The following is a 22,823-nucleotide window of genomic DNA, read 5'->3' on the forward strand; positions in this document are numbered from 1 at the left end:
TAATGCACTTGAAGGAAGATGAACAGGTGGTGGTCAGTAAGATGCTGTGGAGCAGACGTTGTGGCAAATCTGACTGTTGGAATGAAAGGAAAAATCTCCAGGAAGATTTACAACTGTTTGGATCTATGTTTGGAGGGATTGTACAGGCAAGCTGCCACTTGCTTAAAAAAAATCTGAGTCATGATTTTCCATCTCCTCTGCAAGTATTTTTGATGCATCAAAGTCAATTGCGCTTCTCTTCCTATGCCTTAAATTAAAAGAAAAGAACCAATACCCACAAAACCCACAACAGCCCTTGCCCAAATCCAACTCTCTCAAATTTAATTATGTATCCTGCTGTGTTAATGGTCTTAGACGCTTTCTTTTTCCCCCCATCTACCTGAACCAAACTTCACAGGCAGGGCCACACACAGAGAAATGTGCAGCAGCTACAGACCATACTGGAGGTATTCTGCCTAGGTTTTGCTACAGTTCTGCTGTATTGCTGTTAACTCTGGAATTACGACAAAGCTGTGTTAAGAGTCAAATTGGTATCATCTGGTCTAATCGCTTCCTAATTTTGCAGAGCATTCCAGGGGTTTTATATCCCATAATTTTCTTTAAGTATATTATGAGCAGCAACGTTTAAGGCAATGCCAAATTGTACAGTTTCGTTTTGGCAAGCAGTGTCTTCAAATGTGTTTGTATTGGTTTTGTATATGTATTCCTCTGGCCCTTTATTTTACCCACAATTTTTTAGATTAAGTACTTAACCATTCCTTCACCTTTTTCCAGGATCCAGACTGTAGCTGAAACAGCTCTGTGTGAGATACGAAGACATCAGGATGCTCTTGAAGCTCCAAGGGCTAAGAGGGGCTGTGGGCCATGAGCGGCAAGTCCGATCCCAAGTCCCAGAAGGGGCTGTGCTGGGGATGAGAGCAGGATGTGGCATCAGGATGGGGATCAGATGCATTAGTTGCAGCCTTACTTTCTAGAACTGGTCACACCAGTGTCACCTGCCCTCAGCTCTAGATAAAAGACAAAACTTAACTCTCAAATAGTAAAAGCCCCAGTGAAGTCTTCACTACCTTTGGGTCGATATAATATGGATGGAGGGTGAGAAAGGCACTTAGAAAGGCTGTGATAACAGGAGCTACAGCCTCACCTGCAGATAAGTACCTATTGTTGTGTGGGGCTTTTTGCCTGCTGCTGGGCAGAGAATATGCCCACAGACCTCTGTGAGAAATACACGGGTGAAAGGACTGGTAAGTCACAGCTAGCTCTGCCACTGCATGGAATTCCTGTATACCATGTATAGAATGACTTACCAAAAAAATGTCACTGAAGAGATACAGAGAAATGTGATGAAGAGAGACAATGTCATATCTGTGGCACACTGCCAGCAGCAGCCATTTTGCCCACCTTTGCACTTTCACTTCATTAAGTGCATTGCTGTGGATGCTTTCCTTCCGTAAGGCCCGTGTCTGTGTTGCGTCTGGAGGGGCTGATACCTGGGAGACAGATCCCAAAGCATCTGCCCTAGAAGAGGGTTTGTGTTAGGGGTTCACTACAAAGTTTTTTGTACCTGATGTGCACTGGTGCGAAGCTGAGGGTGATGAAAAGGTACTGTGCAAGAGGATATTGGAATAATTTGAACATGGAGCTGCTGTTTCCACCAGTTGATGTTCAGGAGCCTTGTAGCATCAGTCCCCTAGGTAACAACGAAACCAAATAGTCTTAAAGAAAACATTGTAGCTGGAGAGAAAAAGTTCTCTGTGAACTTTCAGGCTTGTTTTTCCAGTACCTAACAATGTGCACTTCAGTCTGAGAGATTTTGGACCTGATACATTTTACAGTCTAGTTTCTTAGTTACTTTGTTGGTGCCTATTCTCTTGATTATGCTTGAAATTCCAATAACCTTTCTGGCATTTGCATCTGTAGCTGTGCAGATGCTTTCAGACCTCCCTTTTGTTTTGAAAAAAAAAAAAGTGATCTTGAAGTGTGACATAACTCTAAAGCATTTCTGCTGTGTGGAAGAATTTGTAATTTTACTGAGCTAGGGAATACCTTGTAGAGAGGACTCTTTTATTTGCTGTACTGTTACTGTTCTCAGATTCAGATTTCACTCATCTTAAAAGGTTAAGTTTCAAATGTAATCAACTAAAATTTTTGTACTTTTTTCCACTCACTTTGGTGACATTTCAGGTTCTTTCTGAGATGCAAAACCAATGCAGTATCTCTGATATTAATAACACTAATAATCTTAAAATAATTCAGAAATCTCACCATGTGCAGTCCAGAACCGAACAAAATTTATTAAGTTTGATGGTCACCTGTTCACGTTTTTTGCTGTCTGGATTGTAAGAGCTCTGTGGGTTTTGTGTCCTACTGGACAGTGCTGGAGAGATTAGTCAAATGGAGACTGGGAAGCATTGGAAGTGGTAGGCTCTGCTGGCCTGTCCTGCTTTTGTCCCCTGCAGTGTCCGCCAGTTCTGCAGCGGAAAGGAAACGAACAGTGCAACAGGGCCCTTCAGCTGTTTGCACTCTCTGGTTTGGGAAGGATGATGCATTTGATCAAGCAAGGGTAAAAAGTAACTTGCAGCTAAAGTGAGAAATTGCAGAGGGTAAAGTTAGTGAAATTAAAGGAAAGGGACTTTGAAATAAATAAGGAATAAAGGGAAGCCTAAAACAAAACAAAACAACAAAAAACAAACAAACAAAAAAAAAAAAGGAGGAAAATTAGCTGAAAAATAGCATGGCCATAAGAAATTGAAGACATCAACTGTTAATCATATAACCATTATGGCAACAGCAGTAGTACTATTTGGGAAGTGAAAAAAAATCTTAAATCTTAAATTTTGTTACTCTAGGGTGCTTGTTGTGCTTTAGGAATATTATTCTTCAATTTGGAGCTCCCACTAACATCATGCTGCTGGTGGTCACTTCGTCCTCTCCCTCATATTGGAAGCACAAAAAGCAAAAACTCACAGATTGAGATGGGCAATTTACTGGAAACAGAAATGAGATAAAAAAACCCAAAAGAAACAGAAACAATATTAGTAATAAGAGGTATAAGATGAAGAAATTATTGACAATGAAAAAAAAAACAGCTAAAAACAAATACAGCACTTGTCGGGTCTCTAGGTTTCTCCCCTCTCCTAAGCAGTGAGTGTCCCTTTTCCCAGCTAAAAACAAATACAGCGCTTGTCTGGTCTCTAGGTTTCTCCCCTCTCCTAAGCAGTGAGTGTCCCTTTTCCCTCCACCCAGCAATGACCTGAGGTGGTATCAAATAATACAAAATAACATTAGGGTCCTGGCCATGCCCCCTCCCAGTTTTTGCAAAAAAAATTAACCCTGTCCTGGCCAAAACCAGGACAGTGCCTAAAAAAAGTTAAATTTCTTTTTGTCAGATAATTGTTTTTCCACTCTGGGTCCACTGCCCTTCCCCCCACCCCCCCAATAAAACCAGAACAAAGCAGCAGTTCTTGTCTCTCTACTTGTGACATCATGGGGTTTCATAGTCATCATCCTTCCCCAATAAATACTTGATAGAAAGTAAAGAGTTCCCATCAGGATGCTTTGCTTGAAATTACTGGCTTTGAGTTTAAAAAGTCAGTGGGAAATCATTTTAGGAGATATTAACATTTAGATGGGGAGACAGTGCAAACTGTACCAAAGGGCTGCTATTTCTGGTTGGTAAGCCCTTGGCCTGGGTTTATGTGCTAAGGATGTATAGGGTTGCTAGAAATGTATAGCTGATTTTGTGGAACTATAAAACTAACTCCCCAACAAATAGCCACAACAAAAATAATAGGAAAAATACTCAAAAATAATGAGAAAAAAGCAGCGTGCTACAAACCAGAAGCATCTTGCTCATGACCAGACGAAGGCAGGACTTCTCGGGGCACCTGGGACTTGCTTTCCGTGTGCTCCTGGGTTGTGGTGTGGGACAGCATTGCTCTCTTTCCCCCCTTGTGTAGCTGAAGGGAAACCTCAGTGGGACAGGGTGTGCTGTCTGACGGACAAACCATCTGTGTCAGCCAGCATCAAGAGCTATGCTGGGTTTCTGCCCTGCTAAAAACCTCAAACCTCAGCCAAAAGCTCTCACCGTCAATTCTAAAATTCGTTGGAGAGAAAGAGGGATATTAGCTGATAGTGTGCCTTCTGCCCTCAGTATCACCTTCTTAGCTGCTATCCTACCCCATCCAGCCTAGTCCTTGATCTTTCTCTGAATTGTTGAGGAGCTCATGTGGGAGCCCCTCAAAACATCTAACAACATGTAAAGCAAGAGGAGCTTTGCAGATGAGCAGCTGTATCTCCTATCAAAACAGCATAACTTTATCTTCCCAGTGTCTCATTGTGGCACGTGGCCTTGTGCTCTAAGGAAAGCTGAGAGGGTTTGTAGGAGTTGTCTCTCGCTTCATGCCCACGTTGCAACAACGTGGGATCCTCTGAGTGGCAAAACTGGATCAGAAAGCAGGGAAAGTGGTGGGCAGAGTGTGGAGGGGTATGGCTGAGCTAAGACAAATTCTCCTCTGAAAAACAGACATTAGGTCTCTTTGAACAAATGAACTAGGCTCAGAGGATAAACCTGCTACTCAAGAGTGTCATGGGCTCACTGTTGAATGCTCCAAGAGTCCTTTCTTAAGCTGAGTGTGTCTGGAATTAATATGAAAGGAAGGCTAGTATTTTGGCATATGTCTATGAAGCATTAGCAGTGTGTGGATACTGGCTAATGCAGCATTTTGCTTTGTTGTGCTGAGAGAGCAAAGGGGAGGAGTAACTCGTGCTTTCTGCCTCCCTGTGAAAAAGATGGATTTTTATGTGTTGATAGTCCATGTTTTTGTCCATGCAGGTTTTACAGTCCAAGTGGTGTTTTGCCTCTTCCCTTGACATTTATTCCTCAAGCTGCAAATACCTTTTTTTTATTTCTGTTAATCATGAGTTTTTTATGTGTGCAAGTGTATCTGATTGTTGTTGATAGACTCCAGTACTCAGGATGACATAATTCTTCTGGAGCTTGAACTCCTGGGGAGGCTGTAGACATTGGCCTGTCACCCTTCTGTCTTCCCTCAGCCATGTGGGGAAACTCTCTGTCTTTATTTTCTGGGGGTGAGGAGGCATGTTACTTTTCTGTGGCAGTTCTCTGAACTCCATCTGACTTACCTGTATTTGCAGAACTGCACAGGTATTCTAGGGTCATGGACTGTTTTTGTTGAACCTTCCTTTAAGAGAACAAAAGACCTGAATTTTCTGTGGCAAAACTGCTTTTTGCCTTTTTTTCCCCTGCTGGGTCCCATTGTATTCTGCTTACCGTGGGTTTTTGTATAGTGCCCATTATTATGGTGTGTATATATTTATACAGATTTTTTAAATATATATGTTTTTCATATATTTTCTATATTCAAAACACAGTGTGACCAGCATGGCCATTGTGTCTTCTTCTGAGGGATAGTTTTATTTTTGTTTTTATAATGTGTGCTTTTATCTCTGAAAGCTAAGCTGAAGAACTTCATCTAGTACACTCATATTTAACTTGCTGTCTATTGTAACATCAGTTACTTTCTGCATTGCTTCTTCCCAGATTTTGCCTTCCCACTGCATGGATTTTTTTTGGATCATTTCCCTTCACTTGTCTTAGCCTGCATTTTTTCCCAAGAATGAATCTCATTTGGTTATTTTCAGACTGCATTTCTATTCTCTCTGAGTCCCTGTGCATTATTTCCTTGTCCCCATTATTTTTGCAGCTCCTCCAAATGTGATATTTCCTGGAGATTTAAGTTAGCATGCTGTCTAGAATCTCTTCTGGAACATTAAAGAAAATACCAAGTGAAATAGGACCTAATACAGGTCTTTGCAATATTGCACCTTCTTCCCTTGTTATCCTTTGCTTTTATCATGATTTATTTGCAGTCGGTTTTCAAATCAAGCCACAGTATTCATCTCAAAGTGCAAATCACTATCAAATGTTTACTGAAAATCAAACACACCACATCTGCTCCTTTTCCTTAGACTCCTAGTGCTGTAACACTAGCCAGAAAAGGGGCCAATTTCTAGCCGGTTCTGCTCTTCTGAATAGAAATCACGATTTCATTGTCCTCAGCCTTGTAGCCTGGTTTACTTTATAGGAAGCCTCATGAATTAAAACAGCTGTGCAGCCCATTCTGAAATATTGTTTTGTGGAGAAACAGTGCTGGGAAGAAAACAAGTGGAGTTTATGCATGTGAGGGGGAGAAAGAGAGAAGAGGGATATATGTGTGTGGGGACAAGGGGCGTTCCTTTTATCTGGGTGAGTAACTGGGTGAGGGCTTTAGGTGTATTTCTGAGGAACTGCTCAAATCCCTGAATGTTCTTGTGTTTCTAGACCATGGTTTTCGTATAAGTTAAGTGTTTTGCACTCTCCTGCTCTGCTTTCCCTGTGGCCTGTGATGCTGTTGATACTTGAAGCTGCAGCGAAACTGGTGGTGGCATCAGCAGCCACCTCCTAGCTAGGCACCTGGGAAAATTCCTCTGCTTTAGCTGTTGCCCAGGTATCTGTGATAGAGAAAAACTGTAACACTTCTCCTGTGGTAAAAGGACCGTTCTCACCCTAAAGTACAACAGATAAAAACAGCTGTTTGGGGTAAGAAACTAAGGAATTGAGACAAAATCTAAGGAGACGATGGACACTGTAGTATAAAAGTGAGAGCATGCTTAGCCAAGAACTCTTTCAATAGGGAGTGTGAGTTACAGTCCCTGGAGATTAAGCAGAAGGCATCTCATTTGTGGCTTTTTGCTTTGACCTGGCCATAATAAAATTTCAAAAGTTTCTGGTGACAGTAATGCCTGCACTGGGCTGGTTAGAACAATATTCTACACCAGTGATCTAAAAAGATTATTAGTACCCCTTTTCAGCTGGGGCAAGTAGCTGGAAGCAGGCAGAAATAAATTTATTCTATTTTTCTAAAAAGACTACCTATATTTTTGAGTATGCTTACCATCTTCTCATGCTCTTGCCTGCATCCCCTCTTCCTCCTGGTCTTTGATACCTGCTCACTGCCCAGTCTGGATCACCTGCCATGATGGGAAAGATGCCACAAGGCAGTCTGGGTGTTGAGATCCATAGTGTTGGATCCCTGGTGGAGGGCAGGATGGGACTAGGGAAGAGCAATAGGCTGTACTGAGAAGGAATTCTGAGTTGGCCTGCAGGTGAAAATTTTTTCTGTCCAAATCTTGGGAAGTAGGGTATGGATGTGAGGTTTTTTTATTTGTTTGGGTTTTTGTTTGTTTCTTCATTTTGTTTGTATTTTTTTAAGAACAGCTCAAAAAAAAAAAAAAAGCAGCACAAATACTGCTATTGAGCCTCCTGATCTGAGCTTTAAAATTATTCTTCGTATGTTCATTACTGTTCTTGTGAGGCATCAGAGGAATTGAATCTAGCAAGACACTATGAAAAGGTGTTAGAAGCTTATGGTTGTGTTTTGTAATAGCCTTACAAATTTTCATGTAATCCACTGACAGCACTGGGGCAACTGCAGGCCTATATACCTCAGAAATGTCTTCATCATTTTCCTGCTGTGTTACATTTTCCACCTGAAAAAATCCCTTTTTCATAGATGGATGCACTAGGAAATAGGGCAAAAAGGCCTACATCCACCTCAAAATTTGCAGTCCCAGGCTTTGTGGGGGGCACACGGGACTGTGGGCTGTCTCTCTGCTTTCTCCTCCTCCTCCCCTCCCCACGTACAGACCTAAACTGAGCAGTCCAGACCTAAAGACCAAGCTCAGATCTGAGATGTGCCATCTCTCACAGTCTGACCTTGTCCTCCTTGCTGAAACAGCTTGGTACATAGATTTTGACCAAGCAAGAAAGTACGCAGGAATGTCTGTGGTACTCAGAGCAGCCTGGGAGTTGCAGATATCATACTGCTGATGCCTCCCTTCATCACAGCTGCAGACGTGGACCGAGAGCCTCCCAGCTGTGTGGTCCCTGGAATGGGGCTGGCAGTGGTCTCCCACCTTGCGCCTCTGCCCAGTACAGCCAGCAGGTCGGTTCTCTCTCTACTGAGTACTGCTGCAACCAAAGGATTTGTTTTTACTTTGCTTTATTATTTACTGCAGTGATCAAAGCAGCCGCTCCTTGTGATCCTAAAGAGAAGCCTTAAAATCTTATTTAAGAGCGCAAGTATTTTGGGCTTTGACAGATACGCTTTGAAAAAACACAGATGTGCAGTGTCAGATTTCACTGCTGCGTGCAGTGTCTTTGTTTCAAACTGTAAATTTAGCTAGTAGTGCTGGGCATGTGCTTTCCCAAAAACCTTGTTGCCTGCAACACGGGAAAAACAAGTTTCTGGGTTGTGGGGATTTTTTCCCCCTTGGAGAGTTTGAAAGGAAAATTATCTTAGCAGAGTGAGCATTCAGCCCTGCGAGGCTGCAAACCTATGGGTTATTTTTAACCTAATTACTTCGAATTAAACAAAAGCTTAGGAATGTTTTTGCTTGAATTAAAGGTGAGGCTGAGTATGTGCAGAGCAGCTCCAGCCAACAGCGTGGCTCTTCCATTGCAGAATAATGCCTGTGGCAGTGCCCTGCACTCGCTTCTCTGGAGGGCTGGCTTTTCTGAGCTGATGTGAGAGGATATGCAGCTCCAGAGCAGTTCACTCCTTTCCCCTTCTCACCCTTCCTAAGGATGTGGTGATCACTTTGGACTGGTGACGTTTTAGATGGAGCACGGTCTCCTTACACTTGCCTGGCAGTGGCTCATTAACTGCGTGTTAATTGAAACTGAAAGTTTGTCAGATGATTCAATTCGGTTACATGCTAAATGGATTCAATGCAGTAAGCATTACTGCTGTGATGAAATCTCTGTGGAATTGATCTGTGAACTGATTTAAAGGGGTTCATTGGCTTCATCAGTGGCTCTCAGAGGTCAGCATTGGGAGAATGGGCAGATGTAGCCATGCTCCTAGCAAAACAATTCCTACACTTCTCTTTCACCCTAAACTGTTTTAATTACTGGCCAGAATGCTCCCTTTCCTGGACATATGTTAGCTGGATAAATTTACTCTGGAGAGCTGAGAAGTGAAAAAGAAAATGAGGAAAATTAAAAGTGTGTTTTGAATTCTGTAATCTAAATGACTGAAATGTTGGATTCTTATCTTTCTATGGATTGAGCAGTCACAAAATTTTCCTAAAGTTTGATTCAAACATAAATGTATGTTATAAAGAAAAAAAAATTAAAGAAACCAGAAGAAAAATATCTGCTTTAAACTAAAGGAAAGGAAATTCAAAATTTACACCCTCTATAACTCATCTTTTATACTTGGCCACTGCAAAAGTCCCCCTTAAGTGGGCAGTTTATTCTGTATGCTGTACCTGCTTCTGTGGTTGGTTTCCGTGTGGAGCCAATTTTTATTGCTGAGTTATAAACCCTTTGAAAATAGGGGCTTGTAATGGAAGCACTGACAGACCTTTAACTAGGTCAGTTTTATCTGGCTCCATTATCTTTGCTTTTGTTAAAGCATTAAATGGTTGCAGATTTGTTTATTTTTCTCGCAGTCCCAGAATTTTAACATGGGTATGTTATTGAATTGTTTTTTCTTCAAAATGTCATGAACTTGCAGTACTAGAGAGTTTATCCAGACTACGCAGTCATATTTAAAAGTAAATTGAACTGTTGTGTCTTATTTCAAGATTTTCTTGCTCATACAGTACATTTGGTCTGTAGCACATCATTACCATAGTAATACCAAAGTTTGTCCTCTTCTGATCTTGAATTCTTCTTTGTCTTTTCGGCTTCTTTCTGTTTAAAATGATAATGTTGTTTTTTTGTTTCTCTCATTCAGATGGAAAGCCATACCACTGCAACTTCCCCGAAGAGCAGACCCCAATGATAACATCTCCATTGGATGAACTCCCAAAGGTGGGAGGCCGCAACGCCAGAGAGAATGAGTCCAGGGAATCTAAACCAGAGATTCCTGCTCTGGTCTCAGCACTGGAGAGTGTCATCAAGGAACCCTTTTCAAAATACCAAGGTTCTGCAGACATAAAGATGCCAGTATTTCATCACAGCCAAGGGCTTCCTTGCTCCAGTCACATTGCTAGCTTTGCTTCGGGTATGGGCCAGACATCTTTAGACATGGTCATGGACTTGAAAACGTCACTTGAAGTGCAGGCTAGTCGTGCTAGAGAAAATTTGCTAGACTTGCACAGGGAGCATCCTCTGATAGAAAAAGGTGCTGAAGCTCTAGAGATAGCTCCACTCGATTTGAGTGAAAAATCAACAAGGGATAATTCATGCAATAAATATCTAAATACGTCCTTGCAGGCTGCTTTAATTGTCTACCCGTGTCCTTTCTGCAGTCACAAGACCTACTACCCTGAAGTCCTGTGGATGCACAAAAGAATTTTGCACAAAATCAGCTGTAACTCGATGGTACCCCCGTGGGTTCAACAAAACGGATTCAAGAGTATTAAAACCAACCTGGTCTTTCTGGCGAGGAATGGGCGCACTGGCCCCCCTCCTGTTCTCGGTGGTAAGGAATGCCAGCCTTTGCCCATTGCCAGATTTACACGTACTCAAGTGCCAAGTGCATTGCCAGGTTCCAAACCCAGCTCCCTTTCTGTCGGGATGGCTGCAAAGTCCGGGAGTACGCATCCGTCAAAGGACAGTCACGCGCTCGGCCACTGTGGTTCACGTGTGCCAGCTCTGGATGGGTACAGACAGCCCAAGCTAAACCATTCCCAGGAGCAGTACAGCACAGCAGCACAACAAAAAAGCAAATACGAAGCAAATTCCAAACAAATGGGAACCTACGGCAGAAGCATCACACCTACTCAAACAGTCATATCCAGGCCTAGCACGCAGCCCAGCAACAGTAAGCAAATGGAAAAGTATGTGGTTCCCCAAGGAAGTACTGGTTTTGCCTCTCCAGGTAAGCACTGTGCAGCCGACTCCATGAAGGCCAAATACAACCCCCCTCTGCAGTACCATCCTCTGTGTAAGAGTGAGCCGTACCCTAAACATGAAGAGCCGTCGGTGCCTCAGAGGGAGCCTCACGTGAAGGCTGGAAATGAGATGAGGACATTGGCAAACTGCACAGCAGTAGCACGAGCCAGTCCAGCGCTGCAGCCTCAGCCTGGTGCCGTGGGAGTTCCTCCGGCTTTGCACTCCAGCAAACAGGATCTGGGATCAGATGGGCATGAGAAACATTTGGACATTTTAAATATCTTTAAAACATACATTCCAAAGGACCTTGCTTCACTGTACCAAACCTGTGGTGCCAACAGCCCTGTCCTAGATCACACAGGTAAGATTTTAACAAGCCCTTCCATTGATGAGGACACAGCTTGTTTGTTCCATCTCTGTTTAGACCATGACATGCTGTTTCCCAGTTTTTTCCTTCTCTGCCTTTAACCGTTAGGATTACAAGTTCACTGTTTTTATCATTGCTGGATAGGCTTGAATAGGTTTGTTTACTGCTCTCTTAACATTGCAGCATCCCCCCTCGTGCACTGTGTGACATTTCTGTCGCAGGTTAAATGTATCTGGTAGCACCTGGAGTACTGCTGTTCTTTTGTCCTCTTGCTTAAAGCAGGCTTGAGTTACACAGATGTGCTGTCACAGGAGGATCCCCCTGATATGCTGGTGCTGGCAGACATCATCATCTTTTTGCTTCAGGCAAAATAAACATCCTCTGGGGCTTATCTGTGATGTTATTTTGGAGGTTTTGTTCAATTTTGTCTGCAAACAAGTCTTCCAACAACACAGAGGGATAATCGCTTGTCAGTGTCCTTTGTCTTTCTTGACAAAAGTCTTAAGATCTTCCTTGTCCATATCAAAGGCTACTGGGTATTTTTCAAATGAGTCTTCTGATCTGTTTTTATGCTTATAATTAAAAAGAGGTAGAGCTGAACATGTGCCTGCTAATTCACATAAGCAGAAAAATCAGTTGTGCAAATAGCCAGTTTAAAAGTTTTGGGGACTAAAAAAGTTCAACAGCCATATAAATAAAAATACACCTACATATTTGCATTTAAAACCATACTCTTCTGATGATCTGCCAGAATTGGTTTGTCTCAGTGGAAACTGAAAATCACACTGATTGTTTACCCATGAGATGTGTGTGTGTCTGTAGGGGAGGAGAATCGGAGCCAGAGTCTCACCTCTTACCACTTGTAAACTGTGCTATTTTTTATATCCTTCTCTCTTTGTAGAAGTCATGCAAATCAACTCCACATGAAAAGAGAACACATTTTGGGCCGGTGTTCTGGTGTCCTCACTTGACATGGTACACTCTGTTTTGTCAAAAGCATGTGTGAAATTGAGCTTTTGCAAGTGGTACAAAATCCAGGACCCTTGGAAGCTGGTAGTCTTAAGGACAGCTGTGGTCTAGTGCCCAGAAGGTGTGTGCAAGTTGAGGCAAGGAAGGAGCCCAGAGTGTTAAGTCAGGTCTTGGTGGGAGGGCCCTTCGGAGGAGACAGGAGGGCAGAATCTGTCCTGACACGGTCCATGAGTGAGTTGCACCTTTCAGCCACCTCCACTGTCAGTTCTGCTCAGTCCCTTCAAAGGTGGTGCTGCGTAGGGGCCTGTTATTTATTGAGATAATTTCTCAGGAGCTTAGGGCCTGCGTGGTGATTGCAACCAACATCAGGCTCCTGGGTTTTGTTAGGGAAGCAGAGGAAGACATGCTTAGTGTCTGAAACTACAGCTTCAGTGTTCCTTAGGGGGTTTTTTGTCCAGTTGGCTTTGCTTTCAGCATCCCAGTGGATTGTTTGTCTAAAGTTTCTCCCTGCTCACTTCCCGCTCTTAAGTACCACTTAATTGTACCACCCCCAACTTGGGGTACCTTTGCGTGGGTGCCCTCCTTGATGTTATTTAATAGTACATTGTGTCAGCCTGCTCAGAGAAATCTTACTGATCCAGTGAGCTCCCAGCCACGTTAGGAGGGATAAGAGAAAAACAGTAAAAGCTAGGAAATAGAAGATGACTAAGTGAAGGCAAGGACCAGAAAATTCATGATGACTTTTGGAACAGAGTAAAATAGGGGCAGGGTTTCTAAAGAGGTCTCTGTTTACCTGCCTTTTAAAAGAGGGATTTTATTGCCAGAATGTTTTTGCTGGGCAGTGATTTCTAGAGACGCTTTAACTGGAAGTTATTTAGTGCCCATCTCTGCTTTGAAACCTCTTCTTTCATTCCAAGTGTTTTACAGCAATCAAGTTTTCAGAATTTGAAACCTCTTTTTTTTTTAATGTAGCTTGTCTTCGTTTTATATACAACTTCCAGGTTGCTGATGTTTCTCCAAACCAATTGGCATGACGGCTGTTTTTCATAGCACTCAAATAAAAAGCTGCTTCAGGCAAAAGGAACAAGATCCTACCAACTGCAGACAGAGGAGGGTAATTGAACTTCATCTGAAATAACATATGGCTCTAGATAAGCTGAGTCCTCTGAGTCAGTATGCAGCATCCCATTTAGCTTTAATACTGTAATGTGAATATGGCAATTATGACATAAAGGACATCCAAAAATCTGGATTATGTATACTATTTGTCATGTTTTTTCCCCTCAGTTGAATATTCCCAATAGACTTTCCTTGGGGTTTTTGGTATATGATGTCATCTTGGATCACACTAGATTATTTTCGTGTGTGGTAGTACAGTGTTCAACTTCCTTTTGAGTAGCTGCATTTGTTTTTGGGATCCTTTCTTTGATGTTTGTTCCAGTGTGTCTTTGGAAGAGAGTTGTTGTGTATACTGCTGTGATACAGCTGCAAACATGAAGCTTGCTGTGCTAGGCTAGGTTTGTTTCACACTTCCCAATCTTCTGAAATGCCTGTGGAGAGAATCTTACTGTTACATTTATTAGAGGTTATTTATTTTATTCATGCCATTTATATATTAGGAAAGGGTGGGTTATGGCAGCAGATGCACTCTTTCTTCAGGGCTCCTTTGAGACCAGCTTTGAGCATGGATTTCACAGGAGCTCCCATTCACACAGTGATGTTCCTTTACCTGAATTATCGAACACCTGTAGTCATCCACCCCTTTTTGCTCACATAGAGAATAACGTGAGTGACGACTCCCAGGGGTATTGCCTTGTGGCAGCCACGCCCATGGCTCAAAGCTCTGAGCTATCAAAAGCCTTCTGGTGCTACCTGGGAAATGAAACAATGGCAAATACACCTGGAAGCAATCCATTTTTTCCCCCTGCTTATTGAATAACTCCCATAAAGTGAGTGCTAGGGAGGGGTTAGGTGGAAGTCTTAACCCACTCATCCTTGGTTTTTATACATTGGTTTACAAACAGCATGCTCAACCTTCCCTCATGGGTAGGAGAGGTGCTTCCGTGAAGGCTGGTGGATCAGATTGGTGATGGCTGCTGAGATAAGTGTATTCCCCTTCAACAGAAGGAAATGTGGGTTACAGAGGGATTAAATGTCTTTCCAGAGGTGTCAGAACCAGTACCTGAGGAACCCAGCTCTCCTGGGCCTGACAAAGCTTCTCTGCCAGTCCCTGCCCGTCCAGCAGTCAGCATGGCACTCCTGCAAAGGCCACAACTGGTTCCTCCACACACTTCCCTCAGCTTTGCTTTCCAACTTGCAGCTAGAGTTCTGGGCAGTGAAGGGAGAAATGCTTGTAACATCTCAGAAATCCTGCTTTAATCCTGCCTTCCTTACAAGGCAAACCCACCCCATTACAGTTCAGTAAGGTTCTCATTGATGCTTAGAACACTTAACGTGATTTCAAAAAGTTTTTTTTGGTAGGGTGTTTTTTTTTTTTTTTCCCTGGAGTTTTTTGTTTGCTTGTTTGGGGTTTTTTTGTGTGTGTACCTGATCTGGATTTTTCCCCAAATCATGATCTTGTATTTGACGGTCAGAAACTTAATTTTGTGAGTGAGTATTCAGGTACATTTTGCAGAGTGTGCTGCCATCTGCAGGAGGTGCTGTTATAAAAGAAGAGAACAAACTGTGAGTGGGGTGTTTGTTCTGAGGTTTTTTGCAGCAAGACATTTCTTTGCAGTGTTTGGTCTGGTGAAAAGCATCCCAGGATGCTTGGTGTCATAGCAGCAGAGTAAATGGCAGCTAGCTGTCTTCTTCGTCATTCATTTTCAGATGCAGCATCTGTATTTTGGATTAATCTTGTGGCATCCTGCTGTTGATTTTTCAGTTGTGTGAAGGTTTTTTGTTGCCACTTTTTTGGTCACAATTTTATTCTCCTTAAATGCTGTAACTGGGGGGAGGGGGGGAATATGAAAGAAAAGCTGAAACTTCACTTCTGTTGACATCCCTCTCAGAATTTCTTTAAAAGCCAAAGTATTCCAGTGGCAAATGGAAACATCATCTCTTTTCTTCCAAAGAGGGTGTTTTACCAAAATAGAAAAGATGATGTTCAAACCTTTTTTTTTTCAATAATAAAAAAGCCCAATAAAAGTCAAATGTGTCTTTTTTGATCAGCAGCAAAAAGACAAAGACCAGCCCTTTAAGTCAGATGCTGTAAACTGACCTTTGGAGAAAAAGGAGAGGTTTGAGCGGTTTTCCACAAATGCTAATGGCCTAGAAAACATGTTTACCCAGGGCTGGGGGAAGGCTGCTGTGCTGCTACCAGCTCAAAATGTCCGGAATGACACTTTCATTCACAGATGTCTTTCATCTGTGCCTCAGAGGTCCGGGGTCAGAGCAGCACCGGCAGGCAGGTAGGCAGGGGCGAAAGGTTTGATCAGTCTGCGATGGCTCCACTCGCTCTGCATTTGTCTCTGAGGTATTGCCGCCTGGGGGGGACAGTCGGGCTCTGGTCCTACTCACTTCCTATTATCCATGTGACTTGTCTCCACCACGCTGGAGTCACTTTGATTTGCCTGATGTACTGCTTGACAAAGCTGGGTGATGGCTGAGAAGTGGATCCAGCTGCTCTGAAAAGCGCACACCTGACATGCCAGTCCTGGTGCGGGCACATCATGGGGAGCATTTTTTAATTCAATGTAATTTATGCATTCTTGCAGTCCTGTGTGTGCCTGGCCTGTCAGCCAGTGCCTAGATGAAGGCTGACAGTTGTCATCCAGGGCCCGAAGGTAGCCTCACATAATGACACATTAGACATACTAATGATGTTTTCTTCTGGCATAATGTTTTCTTCTCAACTTTCCTCTCTCCTCTCCCCCCCCTCCCCACTCCCCCCCTCTTCCCTTCCTCTCTCCTGACTACAGGGATGCTCAGGACACAAACACGCCAAGGAGACTGTGTCTGCAGAGAATGTGGAAAATGCTTTACCCAACCCAGCCACCTCAGGACCCATCAGAGGTCCCACACAGGTATCTTTTCACACTCGCTATTGCTTTCTCCCTTTCCCACTTGACTGCTTTCAGATTCAGCTAACAAAATGCCAAGAATTACATTTCACGTACCATGTTAACCTAAGTAATTCCAGTACCTAAATCTAATAGACATGTTTTTTATTTTTATGACTATTGCTCTTGTTCTCCAAATATTGCTTACCTGATCCCTGCCCGAACTCCATAAAATTGCAATGCATTTAAGATAAGTCTGTTTGCAAATGTTTTATTTTAAGTAGAGAGTAGGGTACTCAGAAATGAATATGCTAATGAATTCTGTTGCCACCAGCACAAATTGAAATCAAAGTACCCCTTTCAGCACAACATAAGGCTTTGTTTTGCCTCGTCGTTGCTGTTGACAGGAACATTTTTGTGGGAAACGAGATATTCCCTCAGACTGGTCAGCCCTAAAATGGGAAATCCCTATCAGCCTTTTTTAACCTGACACGGTCTGTGGTTGAGGCTGGAGGATGCTGAAGCCACCAGTGTCATGAGCCCTCCTGAGCATTGCATGAGACAGTGAGAGTAGCAGGTTCCCCCTCAAAAGTGTGAATGATGCATACATAAGCCAGTCTGATGCAAAATGACAGAAGCCAAATGGTAAGTAATGCAAGAAGAGGGTCCCTTTACACATACACTGATAATTAATGTTGTCAGTGATTGCTTTCTTCAGCGCTGAAGTCTGAATTAAAAAGGGCAGTGGCCCTAGGCTGCCATTAGCACACTCTCTTACAGTAAGTGTTACGGTAAATTGGTATTTTCCGGCCACAGGCTAGTAGCTGGTGTCTTTTTTTGAACGTGGTTAATCTGTAATGGTCTCAAATAATGTACACACACTAACGAAGCTTGAATGTTCATCTGTTAACAAGCCCCCTTGTTCCCACAGTGGTATTTGAGTCTAATGGACTCCGAGGTACTGAAGTTCACACCACCTCCGCAGATGCCCCAAAACAAGTATGTTTTACAATTAATTGGGTGTTTGGTTTTTAATGTGGTAGCTGGGAAAATATTGCACAGCGATACTCGTCACTAAAGCACTTGACTGTTTTATAACGTGTATAAATAATAGTATTGCTTAATTTTTAGCTCTTAAATTTTTAAAGCATTTTTTCAGAATCTGATATGTAGAGAGTCAGTTAATTTTAAAGCAGGTAGTTAGTGTTTAAATAAACATGTTACTGTCTTACTTGGGGACTGGGTGGGATGGGTAACGGTAATGTGCGCTGACGTGTAATGGTGAGATAGTACATAAAGAATTCCTGGAAATTTGCTTTTACAATTAACATGTTTTCTTCTTCAACAAGACAACTAACGTTTAGTCTGTATTTTTCTGTGGAGTATATGCACCCTGATACCCAGTATCTGACTTCGAAAAACTCTTACCCACCGGTTTCCATGGACTCTGTTAGTGTGCTTTCTTGTTTCTAGCACACAGTTTCCTGTCTTAACAAACACTTCTCAGAGCTCTGAATTATACATGACAAAGCCCTTACATAGAAAATCATTAAACTGAATTTGTTTTGTGTATCTTACATAGTTGGAGAATAGTGTCATAGCCTGGACGTTCCCATTCAATTTGCAGCTTGGCAGGTTTGTTTCAGAGCACACTTCTCATGGGCACTTCTCTTCCATTTGAAACTGCCTCCAGCAGTTTCACAATGGAGTTTCACTCACTTTTCCTTTCATCCTCATTCTTAGTGTAATTTTCACTACAGTAGCCCTTGTCCTCCTGTCTCTTACTGAACTGGTGCAGATGTTTTTGGCCATGATTAAAGAATGCATCTCCATGCTATCCCCAACATGATGAAGTTTAGGAATTGGTTTCTACTTGCTCAGTAAACATTCTCACCGGGCACCACTGCACTGCCTCGTTCATATGCTGCACCCTTCATGAAGACCCTCGGCACCTTCTCTGTGCCCTTGCATCTTTCTGGCCCAAAGGCTGCGTGGAGAACCCAGCCTCTGTCACAGGAGCATCTGAATTGACACCGAGCCATAGGAGTGGCCGACAATTCTCATAAAGTTTCCGAGATGGCATTGCACTTCAGTTGTTGTGGGCAATGTTTGCTATGCTATTGTGGGACAGTAGCTGCAAAGTTATGTTGCAGTGTCCGCCTTGTGATGCTTATCTGATAAAACTGTGTAAGGACACATCTCTGAGTAACAGAGACACAGATACAGTCAGTGTAACAGAGTGAAAAAACATGGCAGCTCTGCCAGCTCGCTCAGCTAGTCTTTGATTCTCATCAGTTTAGTAACGTAGATTTAGTAAACCTAAGCATCTTGTAAAAACGCTCTTTCATCTTTTCATGCTCCTTTTTCTCTCATGTTCAGTTGAGGTCACATTCTGAAGTCATCTGGGCTTTCTTCTAGAAGACGATATAAGGTCAAAGTTGGAAATACATTTCCAGAAAATTCTGAAATGGCCATATGTATCCAAAAAGAAACATGGCAGCTCTGACCACATCTGGACTCTCTTTGTAATTTGGGTTATGTTACTGCACAATTAACTGACTCGTTCTCTTGTTTTTGTAAACTGTTGTTATGCCAGAATTTATTGACTAACTTCTTCCATGGCAAAGGTAGCTTGCTCTCTCTATCTGCCAGTCTGCCTTCGAAGAGTTTGATGAAATTATAGCATCTCTCAGTACAGCAGAACACCAAGTAGGGATTAACTTCTTCAATGGCTTCATCTCATGCCAGCCAGTATTTCTTCCACAGAAGATGCAGTGTGATCACTCCTGCAGGAGATCATTCCCTTTCTTTTGTCTTGTTTGCTCCTCAGTACCAACCTTTGTCTCAATTTGTCAGCGTCTGTGTCAGGGGGATTATTCAGTTGTCTGCTGTTTCGCTGGCTCTCGTCACAGGCAGGCATTGTGCTGCCCCAGCAGGCTCCACCTGCACAGTCCCTGGGCGTTACAGAGGGAATGCTCTCATTTCCACAGGCAGCTGTAGGGGCCTTTAGAAGCGCAGAAATGAGCTCTCAGTGAGAACGGTGCCTGCAGCATTCTGTTAACATTACCATTTCCCACTTTAGATGTTGTCACTCCATGTCTTCATTTCATTTCTTAATTGGGGACAGATCTATTCATGAGAGTTTAGGGTGTAAAGTCAGTTCAAGTTACAGAAGTGCCGTGCACATGCTCCGAGCAAGAAACAATAGTTACCTATATTGTAGTTTGAGAAAGGAAGGGGGGGTTTCTTTGATGTCAAGTGGAAATGATTCACTTTACATAATGTTTCCACCTCACAGGTGAAATAGCTTCCCCTGAGTAGTCTGCTAAAGAGTAAAAATATTAACATTAGTATTTCACGGTTCCGCCATTCCCCTCTCTAGTCAGCCAGATCATCTCTAAAGGTTTCCTTCAGGAAACAATGTTAGGTAGGACTTTAAAAATCCCCCAGCATGGTAGCTTACAGCAGTGCTACATTGAATAGCAGTTCTATCACAGAATAATTCTAATTCTGCATGTTAAAAATAGGTTCTACAGCCAGGCTTTTTCAAAAATGAACCACCTAAATCTATATTTAGGTGTCTAAATAAGAACCCTGTTTTAGGGTAGTGAACCACCAACAGGAGGTGCAGGTGTTCAGCATCTGTGAGAAGGAGGTTACCTATAGGAGTGTGTAAAAAAAGATCAAACACACACAGTTTTGCTTCTGTTAGCACTGGGCTGTGTTTCATGCTTTGTTATCAGCACCAATGAAATATAAATGAAATGTAGGAAATAAGGTGTTCATTCATAACATTATTTATTGTGGTTTCTTATTTCTACCTGAATGCTTTAAACAAAAAACCCAACCAAATTACACTTTTACATAAAATTAATTTCTCATGAACTTTGGAATATTTCCTACTCTTCTTTATGTAAAGGACAAAAAATGCTCATTACATACCCCAAGTCAATACAATCTGTGCTAAGTCACATAGATTCTCTTGAAAAGCTGCCATATTAAACATATTGAATATTCTGAATATTTTTATAAATGCTAAATATCCCAGTATATACATAATTAAACTTGCTTATCCACAATGAATATGTATCTTAATTTGGAATACTCTTAAGCAACATCCAGAGACACGGTTTAGCAGGCATGAATTCGGGGAGTACACTCCAATTGCACATACATGGCAAGACAAAAGCTGGCTCCCCTTCAGAAGGGGCCCTGCAACCACGAGTGTGTGTGTGTGTGTGTCTCAAAGCAAGGCTCTCCTAAAGCGTGGGGTCATTCCAGAGGCACTGCCTGATGCTGCAGCCAGCAGCCCAATTCCCAGTGGTACAGGAGTCAGTCTGGAGCCTGCTTTTTCACCGTGGTGACAGCAGTGGGGGCAGTTCCCAACGCGCACGCCGTGCGTTTTGACTCCTTCTGCGTTTTTAAAGCCGTATAAAAACTCGGCCCGCTTTAGGAATGTGGTTTATGCTCTATCAGTGTCAATCAATATGCTCTAAAAATTTTAAGGGACAAGAAAGCAGGTTTTCAAAAAGCGTGAATTCCTGGTTAGCAATGAGGAAGAGCTCTCTCTAATTTAGTGTACACGTACGTGAACAATATTTGCAGCACTGGAGGCAGAGACACCAAGTTCTCCATCTTCTCTGTGAATGAAACGAGGAAAACCCCCAAAACTCCAGCCTTTGTCCTCTCCAGAAGAGCAGTCTTTTATTTACAGAAAATCAATTAGAAGCTGCAGCCCAGGGAGAAAACCCGAACTGTTGGTATCCTGAATTCTTTGGCTGAAGCTTTCCCCATGCCAGAAGGCTGTGATCGGCCTTTTTTGGGAAACAGCTCTGGCACCACAGTTTTTGGGCATCATTCACTGAAAAGACAGGTGTGCAGTAGGTCCTGTACCTACTGTGTGACAAGGGTACTGTGTGACCCTTCATTAAGGGGTCCATAAACCTTTATTTTCTCCACTATAAGTATTTAAAAATATTTCTTGCAGCATTCAGTACTTCAATCACATAAACATGAATAGTCTGAACTTGGGGGATAGAAAGATTGGAAATAACTATCAAGAAAACACTATATACATGTCTATATGTGTGTTGTAAAGGAGCCTGGGGGAACAGCTGGAGACATCTGTTACCTGTAATGTTTTTATAGTCCAGCCACACTATGGCTCTGCTTGTCCTAAAGCAACTTTACAGAGAAAGCAAGGAGGCAAAAAAACATAACCCAGATTAAAAAGTTATTTAGACTATTGGTTTCTGAGTTTGGCTGGTTTGGGTTTTCTTGCACTCAAAATTCTAGTACTGTCTGTTAGAACTCCTATTTATGACATTTGTTCATATGAAATGTCTTGCCCCAGTTCCTTGCAGAGTTTCTTCCAAAGATCATGATTAATAGTTCAGTCCTCATTATTGCAAATGTTATTTTTAAATAGTTATTCTGAGAACAAGAATTCCATTAATCAAAATAATAGATAATGAACAAATAAATGGCAACCTAATTTGTCTCGTTCATACATATGGAGATTATAATGCAAACAATCAAGGAACCATGGAGGCTGCTGTACTGGCATCTGAGTAATATGCATGTGCTGTACGTCTGTTACTTTATGAGCATTAGAGACAGGATTTGGAGCTGTGGTTCTTGTCCCAGCACTTGTCCCTTGCTAGCAAACTGCAGTGGTATCTGTGCTCCTTATCTGTGCTCCTTGCAGTTTACTTCAATGTCATGCAATGATCTCTCTCCAGCACATTAACATGCACACAAACTGGGTTTTTCCTGTTAACTGGGGAAAAGCCCTGGAAGTTGCTATGAGAGCAGCTTTTGGCATGGAAGCTGTAGATTTCACGTAAAGATCTGCTGCTTTTCACTGAAAGAAACCCTACTTTTTAAAAGAGAAAACCTTTTTATTTCAGGAAGAACTCAATCCGACTCTGTGTCAGCTGGTTCAAAATGTGACCACACCTTGGGATGGTGTGAGTGCAGGCGGGTGAGCCCCTGGGTGGGTTTTGGCACACGTCAAGCTCAGGTTCTGTTTGCCAGGGAAACTGGGAGCACAGCTGTGCCTGAGAGGGGCCCAGCCACACAGCATCTCCAGCCCCTCTGCGCTGTCCTTGCAGGGGTGGGGAGGATGGATTGTCCTTCTCCTGGATCCCTCATGCTGTGTGCTCCATGACATGCAGGGCACGCCTTTACCACCTCACAGGCCGTCCATCCCAGAAGAGGGTTCCTAATTACACCCCTTTTTCCAGCTTCTGCCCAGGGAAAGTGGGGCAAGGGGCCTGCCATCCCCTGCCTTCCCCTTCCCTCCCTCCTCCCAGCCCCATGAAGCTCTGTTGTGCTCCCCCGTGTACGTGGAGCCGGTTCGATACGAGGCGCTCCGGTGATGAATGCCTCCTCCTGGAATTGTGGCTGTGTCTCTCAGGCATGATGCAGCCGCGCAAAAATGTAAAGCATCTTTCTTAGTTTACTGCGGGAAATTCAGCATCCAACTAAGGAAGTTTTATCACATCTCTCATTCAGTTACTGTTTCCTACATTTCAAATATACTGCAGTCTGTACAGCAGCTTTTTTTTTCTTTAATTTT

General features: G+C 42.7%; 1 protein-coding gene across 3 annotated transcripts in view; it reads left to right on the forward strand.

The window, feature by feature from the left end:
• The window catches only part of ZNF516 (zinc finger protein 516), a 101,449-nt gene that overhangs the window by 74,730 nt on the left and 3,896 nt on the right, over window positions 1–22,823 (forward strand). For 2 of the 3 annotated variants that reach the window (XM_041408143.1, XM_041408144.1), the window contains exons 3-5: window positions 9,804–11,267; window positions 16,163–16,267; window positions 17,175–17,242. In XM_041408143.1, the coding sequence (XP_041264077.1) occupies window positions 9,804–11,267; window positions 16,163–16,267; window positions 17,175–17,242 (1,637 nt within the window). Of the gene's footprint in view, window positions 1–9,803; window positions 11,268–16,162; window positions 16,268–17,174; window positions 17,243–22,152; window positions 22,211–22,823 lie in introns of all 3 variants that reach the window. The other variant, XM_041408146.1, reaches the window with a different exon arrangement.

This window comes from Onychostruthus taczanowskii, unplaced genomic scaffold (assembly GCF_017590055.1).
Source record: "Onychostruthus taczanowskii isolate IOZ18803 unplaced genomic scaffold, ASM1759005v1 scaffold29, whole genome shotgun sequence".
Classification (NCBI taxonomy): domain Eukaryota; kingdom Metazoa; phylum Chordata; class Aves; order Passeriformes; family Passeridae; genus Onychostruthus; species Onychostruthus taczanowskii.